The sequence below is a fragment of the Cydia fagiglandana genome, chromosome Z, assembly GCF_963556715.1.
Source record: "Cydia fagiglandana chromosome Z, ilCydFagi1.1, whole genome shotgun sequence".
In the NCBI taxonomy this organism is placed as follows: Eukaryota; Metazoa; Arthropoda; class Insecta; order Lepidoptera; family Tortricidae; genus Cydia; species Cydia fagiglandana.
Window position 1 is genome coordinate 4,781,118 of NC_085959.1, and position 22,561 is coordinate 4,803,678.

Here is a 22,561-nt window from a genome sequence, read left to right on the forward strand (position 1 = left end):
AAGCAAATCTTGTCAGTAGAAAAAGGCGCGAAATTCAAATTTTCTATGGGACGATATCCTTTTGCGCCTACATTTTTCAAATTTGCCGCCTTTTTCTACTGACAAGATCTGCTTGACCCAGTATATATATGTGAAACTTCTTCAATTTTATGGAGGCGGATAGGTAACTTAATATGGATATTACTGCAATATGTTCTGCCGCCAGAGTGCAGCACTACCAATTCATAGACTAACTTATACATATACTGTGCCTTAAACTGTTTTTTGACAAGTTTTCACAGACAATAAAATATGACATTGATGCATCAAGGCGGTTTGTTAACAAGGGCCTACCGGTAAACGCGAAAATCGAAATTTACTTATCTGCCTCTTTATCGCTCGCATAAGCAAATGATAGAGAGATTAGATAACGAAATTTCGTTTTTCTTGTTTCGCGGTAGGCCATGTGTTTGACGTGACGTGTGATGTGTCAATGTGGTTTGTTTGTTGCCTCAAAGGTGCCACCTACGCAGAGCTTTGCCTAATATTCCCTATTGTCAAACATTTAGTGGATGACAAGTTGTCATCCAAAAGTGTTGTCATTGACAACTATTAATAGAGTTAGACCAAGAAAAGTCTGCAGACATTATGATAGCCCACGCACTGCAAGTGTTATTTAAACGTCAAACTTCTATGACATCATGACGTATAAATAGGTAACACTTGCACTGCGTGGGCTGTCAAGTTCGCAGCAGATTTTTCTTGGTCTTACTCTACCTGCACCGAAAAATGTAAGTACAGGGCCGTACAACGCCACGGTGGCGTCACGGCTGCAGCTACAACGTCAAACTTGCGGCAACAACATCAGGTGCCACTTGCAGTTTGTCTATGGCAACAAGGAGTAAATTAAAAAAAACAAGGGGTTGCACTCCGAGAGTGCCGACAGAAGTGAAAACTCAATAACTAGTACAAAATGTCTGCAGCACTATGTACATATAATTGACCCATCCTCCTTTCTATTGAAAAACTTTAGTTTCGAAATTGCTGGCCAGTGAGCTTGTTTAAAATTCGAAATTCAAATTTATAGCGTTAATTGTTTAAAATTCTAATAGAAATTGTAAAGTTACCTTGCAGACCTCGCATCTAAATATATTTATTTGGTCATGATATTTTGATTTTTATTCACCAGTACTATAGAGTTCACTTTTATTAGCGATTTCATGAAGATGTAGCTTTATTGAATTATATTTGAGTGACATAAAGTTAGAATGATGAATGAGAGCCCGTACAACATTAGAACATTGAGCTTTTTGTTTAATATAAAAGTCCAGTTTTAAATAATTGACCTGATTAAGATACGTTACGACTAAAGTTCTTTGGTGAATAATAACGAAACAGCAGGCTTAGGCATACATTTTCGCCGCGCGGTAGAAAGAGAGGGTTACGCGTTACGCTGTCTCGAGTTTATAATTTTTTTCCCCTCCTCAAAAAGTGCACAGCGCCGCTAAAGAAGTTTTCACTTCAAAAAAGTCGGCTATGCCTTTTCGCTTGCACCAAGAATGCAGCTCATTCATTCGCAGAAGACAATTTGGCAACAATTCGCATGCGGCTTCAAAAGGAAATAACATAATAAGAAATCCACATAATTTTAAATCTAATTAAAAGTCCATTAAGGTGCATAATAAAATGGATTTCGAGTACAAGTCATTTCTTTTAGGTGCAAAGTAAGTATTTCGCAATGCATTATGGTTGTTAAAAAAGTGTATGAGTGTGATAAGTATGTTTTCTTCGAAATCGATGCAATTGTAATGAATTATGTAGGAAGGTTCTTATGGAGAACGTTACTAGGAATTGGTATTACACACATACAGTACAGTACAGTACCTACCTAATTATTAAACAAATAAAATAAAACAAAACTATAATTATAAAACCTGTATCTTAATTTATAAAATAATAAATAAAAAAGTACACTCACAAATAACATTCTTAACTAATAGTCCAAGCAATAAGAAGGTATAAAAGAAAGAAAGAAAGAAGGTGTATAGGGGTAAGCTGCTAGACCGTGTTGAGGAATGGTGTCAATGTGATACCTACCAAAAATGAATTCAGCACCCCCGATTTATACGAAAATGATACCAAACATGGCCTAACAGCTTCCCTGATGTAGATATCAAGATAAAATTAAAGTCCCTAAATAAACTTTCAAGAGCGGGTATCTCAAAAACTATTCAAGATATCGAAAAACTTGACTGGATAAAACTTGTAACTAATTTTATCAGATTGCGGTTTGTCTTAGTAGTCATGTCGCTAAGACGCAAAGTTTCCGAGATATCAATGAAAAACCGAAAAATTCGACCTTCTTACACCCCTCTACCCCCCAGCACCGGGGCTACAGCCGGGGACTTTTGATATGTTCACCTCCTAACTAGTCCAAACAAAGTTACGGAGTCAATAATTGTGTTCCTAGCGTTTCCCTCTACAACGTGTTTTGAGCATTCATTTCCTGACCTATAACAGCGAATAAGGCCTACGGGACAGCCGACAGAGCGCGAACAAATCAGTTTGGTCAGAAAATTTTACTCGAAAAGGACCGAAGCTCTACAATAGTTTACCAATAGAAATACGTAACTCAGCATCATTGAACATCTTCAAAAAAAAGCTTAAGTGTCAAATTTGCGAGACTTTATAACTTTAATAATAGAATGTTATTTACCGTAGATACTTTATTGGCGCCCGCAACTCCAGGGGTGTCGCATGCGCGTTGCCAATCTTTCAAATATACTAACAATATGTTAATTAATTGTGCATGCATAATTTAGTAATTTCTCATTTAAGTGAAGTTATGTTATATCTTCTTGGTAAATAAAGATTCTTAAACCTGAATTAAGACTTTAAATGATGACTCACGTTAGACCGGGCCGTGTCCGGGCCGGAGCTTCCGGCGCGTTGTTTTCTATGGAAGGCATCACGTGATCACCTGTCATGTCATAGAAAAGTAAGCGCCGGAAGCTCCAGTCCGGACCCGTTCCGGTCTAACGTGAGTCATCCTTTAAGAAGCAAAACTGAGAGGAAGGTTTAAAATAGAATAGAAATATATAGTTACCTATTAGTGAAACAAGAGATCAAAGTTTGATATTTCTTCGAGTGCTTATATATTTGGAATCCATTGCAAACGAAAGATTCTATAATTTAGAATCTTGAGCGTAGTAAGGGACTCAAAAGCGCACGAGATGTAAATAACTTTGATCTCGTGTAGTAAAGACAACTTTTCACCGCAGAAGTGAGAACATTTTCGCGCCCGGTGCTCGGCCTCATTCCAGCTAGGTTATACGGTAAACATTATTGCATCCGACTGCATCTAGCCTAGATCTATGAACCATGGTATTACTGTAACACACATGGTATTACTGTATGCCTATGAACCGAGTCCGTTGAAGTCATATAACCGGCATGCAGGCTACGTTACTGACAATTTGCCTCGTGCCATATCATCTTGTCGGTAAAATGTCCGTTACGTCTAACGGCCGATTTACCGAACTATCTTTAATATCTGACGTACTTGTGACGTATTCGTGAGTTAGGTATGACAGGTGCGTAACTGCACTTTATGTTGTGCCGTTCAACTCCGTCTAAGCTAACTTTGCACTGAATTAAATTGAAAAAAGTAGACTTTGTGAGGAAAGAGAAGAGTCGTGGCTGAAACGGGAACTAACATTATCAATTTTATATGGCAATCAAACCTTTGACACCTGCCTTGTAAAAAGTAAACAAACGTCTGTCATACGTGTGTAAGTGCATAAAACCACAAGGGAAATTATATTTCACATTGTTCGGTTTTATCACCGGGAATAAATTGGACGAGTGGAATACTACACTTAGCTGCAAGGAACTGGTTTAGATGTACTATTTTAAATTACGTATATATGTACCTAATGTATAAATGAGTTGATTAACTTCAAACTCGGGTAAATCCATCTGTCAGATTATTCGATTTTGGTATTAAGAAAACGTAGGGTAGATATTTGCTGAGAGGGTCCAATGGATTTACCCGAGTTTGAAGTTAAGCGACACAAATGTAATGTAAGTTCGTTTTAGTCCCAAAACTCAGGTACAGTCAAGTGTAAAAATATGAGTTTAGATAACTTACTCAAAAATGTGTCTCATAGTTGCTAATGCGCTAAGATCTATGGGACATATTTTTGAGATGATATGTGCACCCATATTTCTACTGGAAAATCACCGGGTCTATTATTCTTTATCAACACTTGAGATAAGGGTACCTATAGTTTTATTAAAATGTATTACTTTTTGAGGTTTGCTGGAAGAGATGGCTCATTAGGATAGGTTCGCCTTTATAGTTTCAATGCAATATCTGCTGTTAACTATGTTTGTTTCGTAAAAAATGTTTATTACTTACTTACTTAATTGTAGATTAGCATTTTGTCTAAGTCTTCTAGAAATGGATTTTCGCACGTCATCTCGTATATGGGTATATTTGGTATCAGTGCATTCACACTAATAATATATGAGATGACAAGCGCGAAAAGGTGGGGGTAGTAACTGTGACGTCATAAAGTCGGCGGTAAAAAGTACTTTTTTTTTAACATACCATGTGGGGTAATGAAAGGGCTTTAATAAACATACCTATGCCTCCTCCAAAGCTCCCAACTGATGAACCCTTGCAGCGCGGGGTTGCTCTCGTCGAGCAGCGAGCCTCCCCTGCCGCGGCAGAACGCTATGGCGTCGCGGAAGCTGGTGGGCTGGCGGTCGTAAAAGATGTAGCATTTGCCGTTGTAGGTGGCCGTGCTGCCGGGCGGCTGGTCTCGGAACTGTGGGCATCTGCAGAAGAGAGCCAATGAGTATTGTCATTGTCATCAATTGACTTGTTGTAATTTTTGCATTTTTCATGCCTCGAGGAACCGGTGAAGATTTGACTCTTTCTGACTTTTCTGTAGTTTTAAAGCATTACGTCATAACTCCCCCAAATAACGGGTGCGACGGCCCAAATGCACGCTGCCTTAGCTCGAAAAAGGAGGGGTTGCCACTCCTCAAGGATACCGAATTTTCTGTCATTTCTCTTGCTTTGACGCATTTGGTTCTTTATAGACATTTTAACCTCGCAAAAAACGGGTTCGTAAGACACAAACATCTATATGTAAACTCACCTTTCTATAGGCAAAGCTTGATCTGTATACACGAAAGCTTCGCATATAGACAGCTGGCTCGGCGTAGAGGCCTCTAGGTGCACACTGACGAACGCTCCCGGCATGGGGGGGTTGCAGGGTAGAAACAGGGGTTGCCCCTCCTCTAGGAAGCCGGTGAAGCGGTTGCAGATGGGGTTGGTGCCGAGGTCTGGTCGATTGTTGCCGACGCGGACCACGATTACTGCGGGCTTGTTGGCTCCTAAGGACAACAGAGTTTAGTTTGAAAAAATGTATACCTACTTATTAATCTTATTATACTTAGTTAAGAATCAGTGTTAAAAAAATAATAATTTACTATGTAAGTTTTCAAAAATTAAGCACATGTAAGTAGACAGGACAAGCTTTTATCGCTGACTATACTTTTCTTGACACATGCAACTAATATACTATAGGTAAATACTAATCATGAAAATTCTAACAACTCCGACCATAATTAGGTTGCGTCGTTTTGATGAGTTCCTATGGCCACCTCCTGTCTCCATCATCAGATTAGCTTGATGGTACCACAACATTAAATTGTCACCCGACTTACATAGACTTACTTAGACGACCGGTCTGGCCTAGTGGGTAGTGACCCTGCCTATGAAGCCGATGGTCCCGGGTTCGAATCCTGGTAAAGGCATTTATTTGTATAATAATACACAACACAAGCCTTCTTGATGAGCATACAGTGTAGCTACCGCCAGCTTGTCACTGACTTAAACGCTATCGAGAACGCAACTTATTTTAGACTGTAGACGATAGCGTGTATGTTAGTTTTGACACTGTCAGTGACACGTGGTACGGGTACGTACAGATAGATTCCGCCTAAGGTAACTTTGCACCGACTTGGACATAACAAAGAGTGTAATTTTTACCCAAGGTCCTACAACTCGTAGTACTTCTTCAGTTTGATGAAACTTAAACCCTATGCTATTTGAACGGTTTACTAACGAATGGGCCAAAATCGTTTCCAAAAGTATCACATCCCAAACTATGTTTCCCAAATTATCATTTCCCAAAAAAATGTTTGGCAAAACAACGTATCGCAAATTTTCAGTTAGCAATAGTCTTTTTTGGCAAGTTATTGTTTAGCAAATAATTACTTGGACAAGTTTCATTTTACCAAATATTATTTAGTCAAATGTATCATTAAGCATAACTTACATGTCCCAAAATATTGCATGGCATACAATTTACATACCAATAAAGTGGAGGCTGCAGAATTATTTGTCTAGTATTTAACAGATCATTACATATACATAGTAAAATCTAACGTCAAAAAAAAACATTCTTACTGCCAAAAATATGTAGTAAATGATCACTAAAATTAAAATTCCATTTTAATGTAAAATGACAACCAAATTTGTTACATCTTGCTATTCTATTAAAGCAAATAACACCAAAGTAATCATTGTAACCCAAAAATAGTAAATAACTACCAATATTCAAACCACATTTTAGTTTAAAATGTCATGCAATTTTTTTACATCTCGATATTCTATTAAATTAATTAATCCACTTCGATGACCTTTTTTTAGTACATAGAATTTCGTTTCTGTAAGGACCGCAGTTCTAACCTAACCTAACCCACTTTTCTAATAGCATTTCGATTCTGTGAGGGCGACAGTTCTAACCTAACCTAACCCACTTTTCTGATAGCGGTTCCGTTTTGTGAGGATCGCAGTTGAAACCTAACCCAACCCACCCAAATTACGTAGAATTTAACATACCTATATTAACATAACAAAAAGTACAAATTTAAATAGAGATGCCTATTTGTCTTTGCGAAGTGACAATTTTGACCAAACATCTTTTTGGAATATAATATTAGACAGTAAAAAACGTTTGCTAAATAAGTTTTTGTCCTAATAACATTTGACAAAGTAAAATCATGCCAAATGATAATTTTACCAAATAAATGATATGCGAAGTGTAACTTTGCTAAAGGTTCCTTTGGGAAATGAAACTATTGCGATAAGTTTGTTGGGAAGTGAAATTTGGCGAAATGTATTTGGCCGAAACGAAAGTACACCTATTTGAACCCTATGCAGTTTAAACCCTATACAATTGAAACAGAGTTGCATTTCTCAACTTTCCCTGCACTATAGGTTCATATTTCAGTGGCAAATTCTTTTTCTTTTCTTTGTATAGAGCCTTAGGAGTTTATAACATTGCAAATGCCATCTCCGTCCAACTCAAAGGGCCCACAGACTACCAGTTCGCCGGTCTATATCAGCCTGTCAGTGTTCGGAGCTCTCAAATATTGCGTTTAACTGACAGGCCTATATCGTCCGGCGGACTGGTAATCAGTGGGCCCCTTTACATTTTTAGTAATACCTAAGATGACTATTACAGTAATTCAGCCTATATACGTCCCACTGCTGGGCACAGGCCTCCTCTCATGCGCGAGAGGGCTTGGGCTATAGTCCCCACGCTAGCCCAATGCGGTTTGGCGACTTAACATACACCATTGAATTTCTTCGCATATGTATGCAGGTTTCCTCACGATGTTTTCCTTCACCGAAAAGCTAATGGTAGTAAATATCAAATTTAATGATATTTCGTACATATTTATATACAGACTATTACAGGTTGGCCGTAATTTATGGTCCACTATTATTGACAAAAGCATAATTAAGTAACCTACTACCTTTATTGTAATAGTCAACCTAGTAACATATGAAACTTTAGGCCTATTTTCAATAATTTTTGTAAGACTTTTTTGTAAAAGGCTGTTTGTTTTCTAAATAAATTAAAAAAAAAACAGTAATAGCCATTTTTAAACAAGATAGCTTTCTATTATCTATAAACCACGTAAGACACATGGCAACATATATACATATGTTACGTGTACATAAACCATTAAAAGACCTTCCTGTGTGACTACCACCAGTTTGGCAATGACACAAAACGCTATCGAGAATGTTACTCACTTTGTATGCATCTCGCTCGTACTCGCAAATTAGTGCGAGCGAGAAGTATAGAAAGCAAATTCCGTAGACATTAAGAGTAGACCTGGCCAAGATGGGACACTCTGACAACACCGATTGTCGTATGTGTGGCGAAGAGGAAGAGACAGTGAAACACTTAATGTGTGAATGTCACGCCCTCGCCAGACAAAGAATGAAGGACTTTGGAGCAGGATACCTGGAACCAAAGGACTTTAAAACGCTACCCATGAGCTCCATCATCCGACACATGGATATGGTGGGAAAAGCTCTTGAGTAGTTGACGGATCTTTTCTAGGGGGCAATTGCACAAAAGATCCCTATGGGTCGAAGTGTATCCGTAAGGGCCCCCGAAAACAATAAGATAAGATAAGACATTAAGAGTATAATAATATATGTCAATTTGGACACTTATGTGACTGTCAGTGACTCGTGGTACGGGTACTGCAATCGTAACAATAATTGTCACGTCAATTAAACCTAACACACGCTAGTCGCCATCGACTACGATATTTCCGTCTCACCGCCTTACGTAACACTTGCGTAACGTGAAAGTGATAGAGGATTTTCGCGAAATCACCATAATTATTGACAGTGAGTCACGCTTCGACATCACGCATAATATTATTTGTTGTGTAATGTTAAAGTTACTATATTAAAGGGGCCCACTGATTAACAGGCCGCCGGACGGTATCGGCCTGTCAGTTAGAACAAAATTTTGACAGTTCCGAACAACTGACAGGCCGATACCGTCCGGCGGCCTGTTAATCAGTGGGCCCCTTTTTAGCACCGGGATCCTGAAAAAAAAACCGTACCCGCAAAAACTGGAACTCAGTGGGAAACACCTCTTATACGGCCCCGACACTATCATGAATACTGACATTACTTTGAAGGAATGACGTTTTTACTGATAGTGTAGGGATTGTCATGAAGGAATGACGGCAAGTAATGAAGTTTATTTTAATAATATCCGTCAGTATTGGAGTTATGTCATGGCTGTATCTATGTGTAATGATACTAGAAATGACATTACTGCTGACAGTATATTGATTAGAATGATGGAATCGGAAATGACAGAAAAAATGACGGCGAAAATGAAGTTAAGGCAACGCCGCATTCGGTGAAAACAGTTGGTATCACTTTCTACAATTGGCGGGCACTGAAGCGTACCCACAAGTAATTCTGATAGTGGCATAGGAAAGAGGGCTTCGACCTAAGTTTTCTAATTATACCTACCTACTGTAATAGGTACCTATTACGCATAGCAGCTAGAGGCTAGAGGTATCAAAGTATCAAAGGGTAAAAACGGGACCCCATTACTAAGATTCCACTGTCCGTCTGTCTGTCTGTCACCAGGCTTTATCTCATGAACCCTGGTAGCTGGTACTGGTACTGTTTGACCGAAATGTTGTCTTTATACAGTTAGAGCTTATTAAGTTAAAACTTACAGAGTAAAAGTCTTGGACGTCTTGTTACCTATTACGGGATCTGATAACTTTTTAGTGTAAAAGCTTGTGCCTAGTCTTGGCAACACTTTACATGAAATGTTTTTGGTGGGATATGTACAGTCGCCATCAGATATATCGGAGCGGCCAAGGTGTTCACAATATCTGAACACGCACTCTACTAACGCCCTGACAATAGAGGCGTGTTCAGATGATTGTGAGCACCTTGGCCGCTCCGATATATCTGATGGCGACTGTACTTTCTCGTGTTATATTTCTATAGTAGATTGTTAACCAAGGGATGCAAGGCACTCATTTCTGCCGAGCTAGTTTGTAGCCGAGATAGTCCGAGGCTGAAATGATGCCTTTCACCCGAGTTAAACACTCTACTTTTCATTTCGAATACGAGAAAAGTCAAATGCATGTGTTTTTGTAAAAACATGACTAAGTATAATTTTATATAGTATTTTTAAGGGTATTTTCAACTAATAATTTAGGCAAAAGTATCGTTATTTATGAAATGGGGAGTCAAATATCAAAATGGAAATTGTATAACAATAGCCTCAATTGCTTATCGTAATAAAAATCTTATAATAATAATAGTTGGGACCTAAAATGTTCTAGTGCAGAAACGTGTCATTTTCTGCACACCTTTTAGAACAACAATGACCCTCTTTCAGAGCATGAGAAATAAAAAATACATTAATGTGCTAAACTTCCAATAATCTACGAACATTTTCAATGCCAGCTACTCCCAAGTCAGTGGCGCCACTTGTAGTGCATACCTACAAAACTGTATTCCATCGTATTTTCACGTAAACGTACGAACGTTGTCCTGCAACTCGTATAAATTTCTGTCAGTCTCGGCACTAAAAGTACTGAGGTTGACTGAAGTAGCATGACAAATACGAACGTTTCCGAAAAAGTACGATTGAAAACAATTATGTACTACATCTGTACTCCGTATAATAAGTTCTTGGCAAAAATTTCATTTTTGGTACAAGCTTTTATCGCTGACTGTACTTTTCTTACGACAGACAACTAATACTCATCGAGACAATTCTAAAAACCCCTAACACAATTAGGTTGCGTTGTTTCATCACAGAGTTCCTATGGCCACCTCCTGTCTCCATCATCAGATCAGTTCGCCAGTACCATATTATTATATTGTCATCAGAACTACATACAGCTGCCAATTTTCGTGACGCTACGATCTTTGGAAGATGGTTAAATTAGTTACCTTAGATTCCATTAGGTACATAGTTACATACAGGTCGAGAGTTCCTATGGCCACCTCCTGTCTCCATCATCAGATCAGTTCGCCAGTACCATATTATTGTATTGTCATCAGAACTACATACAGCTGCCAATTTTCATGACGCTACGATCTTTGGAAGATGGTTAAATTAGTTACCTTAGATTCCATTAGGTACATAGTTACATACAGGTCGAGAGTTCCTATGGCCACCTCCTGTCTCCATCATCAGATCAGTTCGACAGTACCATATTATTGTATTGTCATCAGAACTACATACAGCTGCCAATTTTCATGACGCTACGATCTTTGGAAGATGGTTAACCCATTATGACCTGAATTATTTTAGGATCCCAGAAAGTGATGATTTTTAGATATATTGTTGTTATACATATATCCGCTTAGTTATTTTTGATCATTAAAAGTTGAATTGATTTACTACTTCTGGAAAAAACAATGGGTGCCATATGGCACCGCTAGGCTAATAAGTAGTCTGAATCAGTTACCGTTACCGCCTGAATTATTTTATATTCTCATAATTGGATATTTTTTTATATATCATTAATAATGACTCTAGAACACATTTTAATTAAGTTTTAGTGAAATTTATACTTTTGGTAAAAAACTGGTGATGCATAACGGCAACGTTAGGTGTTAACGTTGTATTTTCAAATTATGTATGTTGCGTGTAATATTTTTTTATTTACTCGTGTTTACTGATGTTTTCCTTGATTTTGAAACTATATTATGTTATTTAATAACAACCAGCGATGTTTCTAATGAGGAGATACCCAACAATGTGGGTTGATAAACCTTGATAAATTGTATTGACTAGAGGTTCATCATTGCAACAAAACTCAAAATTCTTACTTGTTTAACAGTAAATTGTACTTGAGATATATAAATAGCCCTATAAAATTGTATAATCCTGATAAATACGCTAAGAAATACTGAAAAATCCAACATAGTATATGTAACACATGTCATCTCATAAGACCACATAAGCGCCTAGCGGTGCCGTATGGCACCCGCAACTTTTCTCATGCCATGTACAAAACCTGAAATCATAATTTAATAGTTCACGTGTATCATCGGATTAACCATACATACCAAATCCTAATAAAATATATTTCATAAATATTTTACTAGAATAAAAACGATTTTTGATCCGTTTACTTAGAATGCAAACTAAAAATTTGCATTTTTTTTTCAAGCCTCATTTTTGGGTAAGTGTGCCAGTAGCAACAATCCAAGTTGCTTAAAAATTTGTGATTATAGTGATAACTGGTACCCTTGACCATCTAATTAAACACAAATCTCTTTAATTTTCCGCTTATTGTAACCTTAGGAAGCGAAAAACTAAGCACAGATAAAGCGGTGCCATACGGCACCGCTAGGTCATACATAATGGGTTAAATTAGTTACCTTAGATTCCATTACATAGTTAGTTACATACAGGTCGACCTAATAAAAGCTTGTTAATAAAAATAAAAAGACCGGGCAAGTGCGAGTCGGACTCGCGCACGAAGGGTTCCGTACCATAATGCAAAAAAAGGCAAAAAAAAACGGTCACCCATCCAAGTACTGACCCCGCCCGACGTTGCTTAACTTCGGTCAAAAATCACGTTTGTTGTGTGGGAGCCCCATTTAAATCTTTATTTTATTCTGTTTTTAGTATTTGTTGTTATAGCGGCAACAGAAATACATCATCTGTGAAAATTTCAACTGTCTAGCTATCACGGTTCGTGAGATACAGCCTGGTGACAGACAGACGGACGGACGGACGGACGGCAGAGTCTTAGTAATAGGGTCCCGTTTTACCCTTTGGGTACGGAACCCTAATGAACTGTCATAGATTAGTCCCTTGACATATGGTTCATTCGACACGAGAGGTACAGTCACCTGCAATAATAATAATATGTTTCTCTTCGAAGCCCGCAATTATATGTGCGTGTCACATCTTATGGCTCTACTAATAAGACCGAGTCAGATATTTTTGCGGCCTTCGTTGTGTATCATATCCCACCAAAAACATAAAAATGTAAAAAAGTTCAATACAAAAATTATGCTTGGCTGTGGGCTTCGCCGCAAAAAGAATGGAAATGTAAATGAGTGCCAAGTTCTATGCAAAATCCAAATATGTATTTATAGGAACAAAATAAGTAAAATAACGTTATGATATTTTTTAAATAACAATTGCTGTTATTTAAAAAATGTGAGATCTTAAGTAGGTTAGATTTGACTTACTTAGGTCATCTGGAAGTAGGTTAGGTTTAGGTACTATATGTCAGTCACAATATTTTTTTTTGTATAGGGACCCCCCCTATTTTTTAAGTTTTTTTATTTTTAGATTTTTTTCTACCCTTGCACACAGTAATCGAGCTGGATTCCAAATTTCATCCTTCGAGGTCATCTGGAAGTAGGTTAGGTTTAGTTACTATATGTCAGTCGGTCAGTGCTAAAATTTACGACTTTTTAACCTTCATATCTTTATAACCGTTTGAGCTAACTTCACGAAATTTGGGTTTGTAGATGTTCTTATGGATATAATTAAACACACGTAGTTTTATGTGTTTACGTTAAACAGGTTTTGAGTTATAAAAGGGTCAAAAGTGGCACCAAGTGGTTCGTGTAATATTATACTCGGCGCTGGCTAGCCAGTTTCTTTGCTTGAACTTGGCTTGACACGCTGCCGCGTGTCTAGATTATTGCACGTGACTGTACCTACAGGTAAGAAATAAATAACCTCTTGACCGTAACAGCAAATACCGATCGAATATTCAACTGAAATTATTTAAAACCCAACATGAAGCAAGCTCCACTGAAGACGTTGTTTATCAGTGTCAGTATGACCCAGTTAGCGAAGATATTGTTATATAACAGCAGTAGGTATTTAATAGCTAATTAACCGTATGTAACACTTGATACCTGTCTAACTAGATTTAGATAGTAGGGCTGTCTAATTCCAGCGAGGGAATATATAGCTCTAAAATAGACGAAACTCTCCGCACATTTTTTACTTCGAAAGATTGTCCATATGATATGACTAACACTTAGGGCCAGTTGCACCAACCACATTTGACAGACTGATCAACGTCAGCCGGCGCGCTCCGGCACTTTACTATGAAACTTTCCATACATAAAAATTTTACGAACTCTTTAACGATACGAACAGTTTGGTGCAACCGACCCTTAATCAGACACGTATCACTGAAAGTTATCCCTTCTCCATACGCCCGCACACACACAGCTTTTAGAATATTCCCCAATGCACAATTATATAATTTTAATTAATTAATTATAATTATATACTCGATTATGTCAATGTCAAACATCTTACGCGGCATAGGTACAGATGTAGTGCATAATAATTGTTTTCCATCGTATTTCCTCGGACACGTTCGTACCTATTTGCCATGTTACTTCTGTCAAATGCACTACATCCCTAATACAACATGTGTGTGTGTGTGTGCATGTGGTCGAGCTGCGCGCTATACAGTTGAATCGCTTGCGGCGCATACACGTGGGGTATTTTTATTGAATTATAGTCAGATCAGCTTATTACCTATATATATATATATCATCGTCTAGGACCCACAACATTACTCGTATTGAGCTTACCGTGCGACTAGATTGATCGGTGTAAAATTGTCCTATAATATTTTTTATTTTTATTTTTTACATCTTAGTATTTATGTAGGGTAATTCGCCAGTAACTGGCCTCTGTTAGTAATTGGCCACTAAATAAATTATATGTGAATAGAATTTATTTTTAGTTTAGGGTGGCCAATTACTAGCAGTGGCCAGTTACTGGCGAATTACCCTATACATCATCATTCTTTGCGTCTATTACAGACGATTTATGGTGAAAGACATTACACCTCCTGGGAGGGAATTAAGGAATCGCAGGGATGCCCAGGGGGCCGATTTTTGAAGTTCGACCACTCGATTTCGTGTATTTCGTTAAATGATATCTCCACTACTAGGCGTTTAAATTCTACTAATAAAATTGAAATCGAGTGGTCAATACTACTAGATTCCAAATTTCGATCGCTTGTATTTCAAAAATTAGTATTTCGCCGTTTTCCACCGATTTTCGAGTGTCGAAATCGAGCGGTCGAATTTCAAAAATCGGCCCCCAGCACCTGCTTTACCCTCTCGGCTTCACTGTCTTATCCCACAGGAAAGGCGAGCCAATAAGTGTGAAGGCGGGTCGGCTGCAAGAATCTGCCGCTTATTTCAGGTTGGACCCTACTCGCCTCGCGCCTTACGGAAACTCCATTCCGGGTTTTATTTTGAAGTACCTATCCTTCTCCTAGATGGATTGCAAACTAATGCTAAGACGACCATCTCCTCTGTGACGAAACAGCTTCTTGCTTCGTTTGTGGACTTAGTCGCCTCGTACGACACCCTACCCTATGTGAGGGTTGGTGCTATTCTAAAGCCGACCACCACACGGCCTATTTATTTAATTATGTATTTATTTATTTACTAGCTGTGCCCGTGGCTCCGCCCGCGTAGAATTCGGTTTGTGTCAGTAAGCTGCTAAATATATAAAAAATTGTAAATTACATTACGCTGTATTTTTTATTCAAAAAATTATAACATTTATAATTTCCTGCATGATAATTTCTTAAAATAATTCTATCTTATTGTTTCATACTTTTTAGAGCGCGATTTGTAGTAGTCCAACTACGCCCGACGCTTTTAGAATGAGAAAGTCGAAGTCGCTTAGCTTTGGACCGCATTCAGCGCGCCACGTGCGTCGGGCTTAGCCCGATGCTTTGAGTATGAAGGTGCCTTCGGCTCCCGACTTTGGCAAGCGTACAGCGTGTCACGTACGTCGGGTTACGCCCAACGCTTTGAGTATGAGGGAGGCGCCCGGCTTTGGAACGCGTACAGCGTATTACGTACGTCGGTCTACGCCCGACACTTTTAGTATGATGGCGCCGAAGGCGCCCGGCTTTGGAACGCGTACAGCGTATTACGTACGTCGGTCTACGCCCGACACTTTTAGTATGATGGCGCCGAAGGCGCCCGGCTTTGGAACGCGTACAGCGTGCCACGTGCGTCGGGCGTAGCCCGACGCTTTGAGTATGAGGGTGCCTTCGGCGCCCAACTTTGGCAAGCGTACAGCGTGTCACGTACGTCGGTCTACGCCCGACTCTTTTAGTATGAGGGCGCCGAAGACGCCCAGCTTTGAAACGCGTACGTTACGCCCGACGCACTGAGTATGAGGGCGCCGGAGGCGCCCGGCTTTGGAATGCGTACAGCGTGTCACGTACGTCGGTCTACGCCTGACTTTTAGTATGAGGGCGCCGAAGGCGCCCTGCTTTGGAACGCGTACAGCGTGTCAGCACGTACGTCGGTCTACTCCCGACGCTTTGAGTATGAGGGCGCCGAAGGCGCCCGGCTTTGGAACACGCACGGTGTGTCAAGTACATCGGTCTACGCCCGACTCTTTGAGTTTGAGGGCACTGAAGGCGCCCGGCTTTGGTAACCATACAGCGTGTCACGTACGTCTCTTTTAGTATGAGAAAGTCAAATTCGCCTGGCTTTGGACCGCGTACAGCGCGCCACTTAGTAGGTAAATTGAGTGCAGTTCATTGCCGCATCACAGCTGAGAATGGAAATCAGTCACATTATTTTATCTCGATAATTGACAGTGCCGCAGCAGTAATGTTGCAACAGAGTACCTAATGCTGCTGCAGTCGCCACCCGAATGTCACCTTTATCATATCTTAGGTCAGAATGTAATTTAAAATTTTTCGATATAAAAACGCAATTTGATAGACGGTTGTACATTTTTACTTTTAGTATGGAAATCAGTCACATCATTTTATCACGAAAATTGACAGTGCTGCAGCAGTAACGTTGTAACAGAGTAATGCTGCTGTAGTCGCCACCCGAACGTCACCTTTATCATATCTTAGAAAGTGATTGAAAACGCGAGCGAAGCGAGCGCGAAATTTTTTAGATATAAAAACGCAATATGATAGACAGTTGTACATTTTTACTTTTAGAATGGAAATCGGTCACATCATTTTATGACGAAAATTGACAGTAACGTTGCAACAGAGTAATGCTGCTGCAGTCGCCACCCGAATGTCACCTTTATCATAACTTAGAAAGATATTAAAAAGGCGAGCGAAGCGAGCGCGAAAATTTTTCGATATACGCAATTTTACTTTTAGTCCCAACCAGGCGCGAATCCAGGATTTCATACAAAGAAGGGATGGGACAGTTTTCTACCAGCCTAGCTTCGCATAGGGCTCGATATTTAAGGATTTCAGCGAGGTTGTTTTCATGCATAAAAGATGCAAGAAAGCAGAGCTTGGAATTGACCAAGAGAATTGAATTGGCAAAGTGTGAGCAAGGCAGTAGGCCCAGCTGCGAAAGAGGAAAGCTTGGATCCATGCCCAAGTGTAATTAAGGCAGAAGATCAACTTTGCCGTAAGGCAGAAGGCCTCGCATAAGACCTAACGCCGAACCGCAAAAGAGTGAGAGAGAGTGAAACCCAGATAAATAAATATATACCTACATACAAACACGAACTCTGAAAACACAATACACTCTCTCTCACTTTTTTTGGGTAGTCGTGAAAAAGATGTCACTGTGCAATGAGGGGTAATTAATTTACTGTCGTTTAATTTTGTTGTATATTATTAAATCGACATAATTATTCAATTAAATTTGTTGATGTCCGTACCCACTCATCTAAACTTAGGGTCTCCCCAAATATATCGACGCGCATTCGGCAAAAGCCGATAGGAAAAAGCTTTATGTCCGCGCAATAAGAGCGAAAAACCGGTCGTCGTCGGCCGTCGCGAGCCGAGCCAAACGACGACTTTTTCGCTCTTATTGCGCGGACATAAAGCTTTTTCCTATCGTATTTTGCCGATTCCGCGTCGACATATCTAGGGGAACCCTTAGAGTTTATTTGGCAATAACCTTCCTCGGTGGCTATTCATGTCACTACGTATTAAATTCAGCGCCATCTGTTAGTTTACCAGGGTACTCAATAGTGGTAGCACATATTTGAAAAAAGTTTGCCCCTCCTTCCTAAGTAGCGCCATAAGATTCAGGGGCAAACTTGAATCAAGCGAGTGTTGTGGCGACCCCCCCTTTTAAGGGTTGAATTTTTATAGCCTATAACCTGGCCGGAGATTTTTTGGATAGATTAGTAAAGTTTTCATCAAAATCCGTTCAGCCGTTTACACGTGATGCGCGTTCAAATAAACAGACAAACAGATAAACAGATAAACAGATAAACAGACAAACAGACAAAAATTCTAAAAACTGTTGGAATGTGTTCTGTTATCGATTCTAAGTATCCCCAGCCAACTTTTTTTCAAATATCTTCCATGTACAGACTTTCTACCCTCTACAGCTTTATTATATGTATAGATGTATATGTTCTATAGTTATTCTATTTCATTGTGATGGACTATAAAAACAGCTAAGAAAGTGTCAACCCTAATAGGCAGGTATGTGCGAAAAAAGGCGCCACGCTCGACTGGCGTGCCGGCGCGTGCGCCGCGGCCCCGTGTAAATTCAGGGTGAATACCACACATGGTCGATTTCCAAATATATTGTACAAAACACTTTTTCTCTCAAAACTAACTTAGGTAGGGTAATTCGCCAGTAACTGGCCACCCTAAACCAAAAATGAATTATATTCACCTATAAACAGAACTAATTTTAGTATAAGTGTCTAGTTATTGAAACCCTATACTATAATGAATTCTGTTTATAGGTGAATAGAATTAATTTTTAGTTTAGGGTGGCCAGTTATTGGCCGGTAGCCAGTTACTGACGAATTACCCTAGTTGGTTTTTTTAGAGTTGCAATGGATAGTTGTTTGGACGGATACCGGATATTCCGCCTGACCACCAGCTGAATATTCAGTACCCGGCCACCGAATATTCGGTATCCGGCCGCCGAATATTCTGCCTGCGGAACTATACCTACCTACATTTTGATTTTTCAGGTGCGCATTGTGCAGGTTTGGCCTGTTTCATAGTGAAACACACTCATTACTAGGTCTGAGTGCGCGTGCAAGTCAGTGGAATGTTCAAATTGTATTAATAGTTATTTGTTTTACAATAAAAAATATGCCAAATTTTTATGGAAAATTTAAAAATAAAAACGTGGCGATCCGGGAAATAGAGATTTTTAGTGTTCCGTAGGTACAAAACTTTGTTCACGGAACACTTATGGGATCACTTCGGTCTTGTTTAGAGTTTAGTGCCATTCATATTTACAAGCAAAATCACACAACATATTTATTTACAAGCAAAATCACACAACGTATTTATCTAAAGAACACGTCACAGTATCTATCATTTTTCACGTCATCATGTAGACAACATGGAAACGGTTTGTCGACAAAAGCCAGTCGACAAGCGAGCGAAAAGTCATATAAAGAGCATCTTCATACACTATTTAAATTTCTATTGGCGTGTTTTATCACTCGGCTATGCAGCTAGGAGGCCTCATCAAGTGACAATCTCATCTGATTTAACATTTCAACAATATATGGAAATAGTTAGGTATAATATAATACGTATAATACGTGTTATACGTATTATTATACGTACGTATAATAAATATACCTACGTGAATTTCGCAGCATCTGTCACTCCGATACATTTTTAGGTTTTCGTAGTCACCTATAAAAGAAACCCTTATACATATTTAGTTTCCGGCCGTTAGTGCTAGAAAGCTGCAATGGCATGGGTACATTACATCAAGCATTGCGACAGAACGGTGAAATAAAAAAAACTGGTCAAGTGCGAGTCGGACTCGCGTTTCAAGGGTTCCGTACATCACACAATTTTCAAAATATTTTTGTACGTGAAACGTGACATATCTCTACATCTCTGAAGATTAAATGCCGAACAATAGTACCTACAAGTGTCCAAATGCGAGAGCTGAAAACTCGAGCGTCCGACGGGTCGCGCTTCCTACAACTTCCGAAAGTGTTTTAAAAGCGAAGGCCGAAGAGAGATAATACCTACAGGGCGACCAAAAAATAAGTGTATTCCCGTAGCCAAGGAGGTTTTGGGATTATACTGAGCAACTTTTAGTATGGGACCAACCCCGAAATCGCGAAAATAGAAGTATCCTCCCATAGAAAACGGACCAGCCAAAATGTATGAAACAGCCAAATTTTTCTTCGCGATTTCAAGGTTGCACGTTGGCAACGGGAATACACTTAGTTTATTTTTTAGCCACCCTGTATACCTACTGCTTTTTAAAACACGTAACAATAGTAACCCAATCAATCAGTACAGTCAGCAGCAGAAGTTGCTAAGCGGGAGAGTGGTTTAAAATGATCTGGACGCGACTTTATAGTTAAGACAATAAGAGCATGTCAGGGTAATTTTGAACACCTCGGCCGCTTAGCAACTTCTGCTGTTGACTGTACTACAAGTACCATTGCGACTATGTGCCAGATACAGCCTAGTCGCATTTTTTGTCTTCAGTCCGACTCTCGCTTGAAGCTAAAGGCACGCCTCTTTGGGGAGCTTCGGGCCTTCGGCCTTATGCGGATATCGGCCTAGGGCCTTCGCAATAGCTGTCTACATCACGTTTCACTTAAACCATTGCGGCTGTGTCCCTAAAAAAACGTTAACCACATTTTTGTTCTTAAATCCGACTCACGCTTGACTCTAGATTTCTGATAGGTTTTCCTGACATCTTTAGGTAAAGGACTATTTTGTGTATTTTTTTCAGAATTTTAGACCCAGTAGTTTCGGAGATAGAGGGGGGGAATGGTCATTTTTTGTCTATTTTCTTGAATAACTTCTAAACGTTTTATCGTAAATTTATAAGAAAAATATATTTGAGATTCTCAAAATGAGCTCTTTCGTTTGATATGTAACACGATATAGTTTTCAAAACTTTGTTTTTTAATTTTATCGTTTACCCCCCAAAAGTAGACCCTATGTTTAAAATTCATTTGTTGACGTTACATATCCATCTTTGGGTCACAGACTTACATATGTGTACCAAATTTCAACTTAATTGGTCCGGTAGTTTCGGAGCAAATTGGCTGTGACAGACGGACAGACGGACAGACAGACGCACGAGTGATCCTATAAGGGTTCCGTTTTTTCCTTTTGAGGTACGGAACCCTAAAAACTATAAAAATACTTACATACATACTAAATGTTTCTTTTTTTGGACTTTTTTTTGCTTTATCCCATTAGTGTGCGGTTTAGTAAGACCGGTCTTTCAAAATGAATATGGGTATCCGAAAACCGTTTTTTGGTATAGTTAATATTTTCGGCAATAATCGGTCCAGTCGTTTTTAAATTATTGCAAAAAATCTTCTCTTCTTATAAGTAGTTAATTTTTTTAGCATTAGAAAGAAGGTGAACAATAGTATAGTATAAAGACGTAGGTACGAAGAGCAGCAAAGGTACTCCCTTATGCTTGTAATGCATAAGGGAGTACCTAAGGGAGTGCTCTAAATAAGTATATTTAGATACTTATTTAGGTTTGGCCTATTATGACAGAATGGTAACTACAAAACCCTACACATGGTCCGACATGCTCTTGGTCGATTTATTTTCGTTTAACGTTTGTCGACGTACGATTGTCATCTTGGCCAGGGTATTACACGTGGTGGCCACAACAAACACACAAGGTAGACAGTGTATGTCTTGTCCGCGGCTAATCAGTTCTGCGAACTAGTAGCGTCGTCCCACATGCTCGGCCGACCTCGGCGTCTAAGTTTCCATCAATTTGATGCCGCTTTCTTATCGCCCTTCTCGGCTTACTATACAAATTAAATAACAATCTGCAGTTGCTTATTGTTTGTGTGTGACTTGGAGACAATGAGTTCATACTGTTACAATTATTTGAAATTTCCGTAACAGCCCTTCAACGTGCACACTAGCGCCACTACTAAATTATCGTGATTATTTAAATTTCACGAAAGATATTTATAAAAGGAGGCCGCTACGGACTGTATTGTGTTATTGTGTATTTAAGTACCTTTTGAATACATCAGACTAGTTTTTATGTTGCTGGATTTGTCAATCTATGCATCCAAAGTAAAAACGGCCGTTATTGTTTTGAGTTCCTAGATCGACGAATCCGGCAATATAAAAACTAGTTTGATGTATTCAAAAGGTACTTAAATACACAATACAGTCCGTAGCGGCCCCCATTTTTAAATACCTGTCGTTAAATTTAAATAATCACGATTATTTAGCAGTGGCGCTAGTGTGCACGTTGAAGGGCTCTTAAGGAAGAGCTAATAATAGGGGTCTAACGCATAATTGTAATTTTTATATTGAATTTTTACATATTTAATCAAGGGCAAATGCTATAAAAAATCACATGAAATCTAGAGTAGGCAGGTATATTGGCAAGGGCAGGCTGTAGCTAATAAGTACCTTAAAGGATAAAGATGGTTCGGTATTCAAAATAAATACGACACCATGTCTATGTGTGGTATTCCACCTGTACGCAATACACATTGGACAAATAAATTGGATAGGTGGAATACCAGGATGGCGGAAAATAAGCATACGGCCCGCCTATTTTTATTATTTATTATTATTGTGGTGTTGTGGGCCTTTGAGTGTCGCATCGACCAGCATTGATCTATTGTGACGGCCCTTTAAAGTTCATTACTAATGCCCGTTGCATCCAGAAAGTTCCAGATTCTTTGGGCCGTAGGGTAAAGGCACCAGTAGTCAGCCTTATAACGACTTTTTTAAGTTTGAACGT

At 39.1% G+C, this 22,561-nt stretch overlaps 1 protein-coding gene and 1 long non-coding RNA gene across 2 annotated transcripts in view; one reads left to right on the top strand and one right to left on the bottom strand.

The window, feature by feature from the left end:
* LOC134678783 (uncharacterized) overlaps positions 1-22,561 on the top strand; it is a 101,711-nt gene that overhangs the window by 57,034 nt on the left and 22,116 nt on the right. The gene's annotated exons all lie outside the window — the stretch shown is intronic.
* The window catches only part of LOC134678730 (CUB and sushi domain-containing protein 3), a 105,406-nt gene that overhangs the window by 24,778 nt on the left and 58,067 nt on the right, over positions 1-22,561 (bottom strand). The window contains exons 4-5 of the mRNA XM_063537402.1: positions 5,148-5,385; positions 4,627-4,821 (exon numbers count right to left, since the gene is read on the bottom strand). Coding sequence (XP_063393472.1) covers positions 4,627-4,821; positions 5,148-5,385 — 433 coding nt within the window. The remainder of the gene's footprint in view (positions 1-4,626; positions 4,822-5,147; positions 5,386-22,561) is intronic.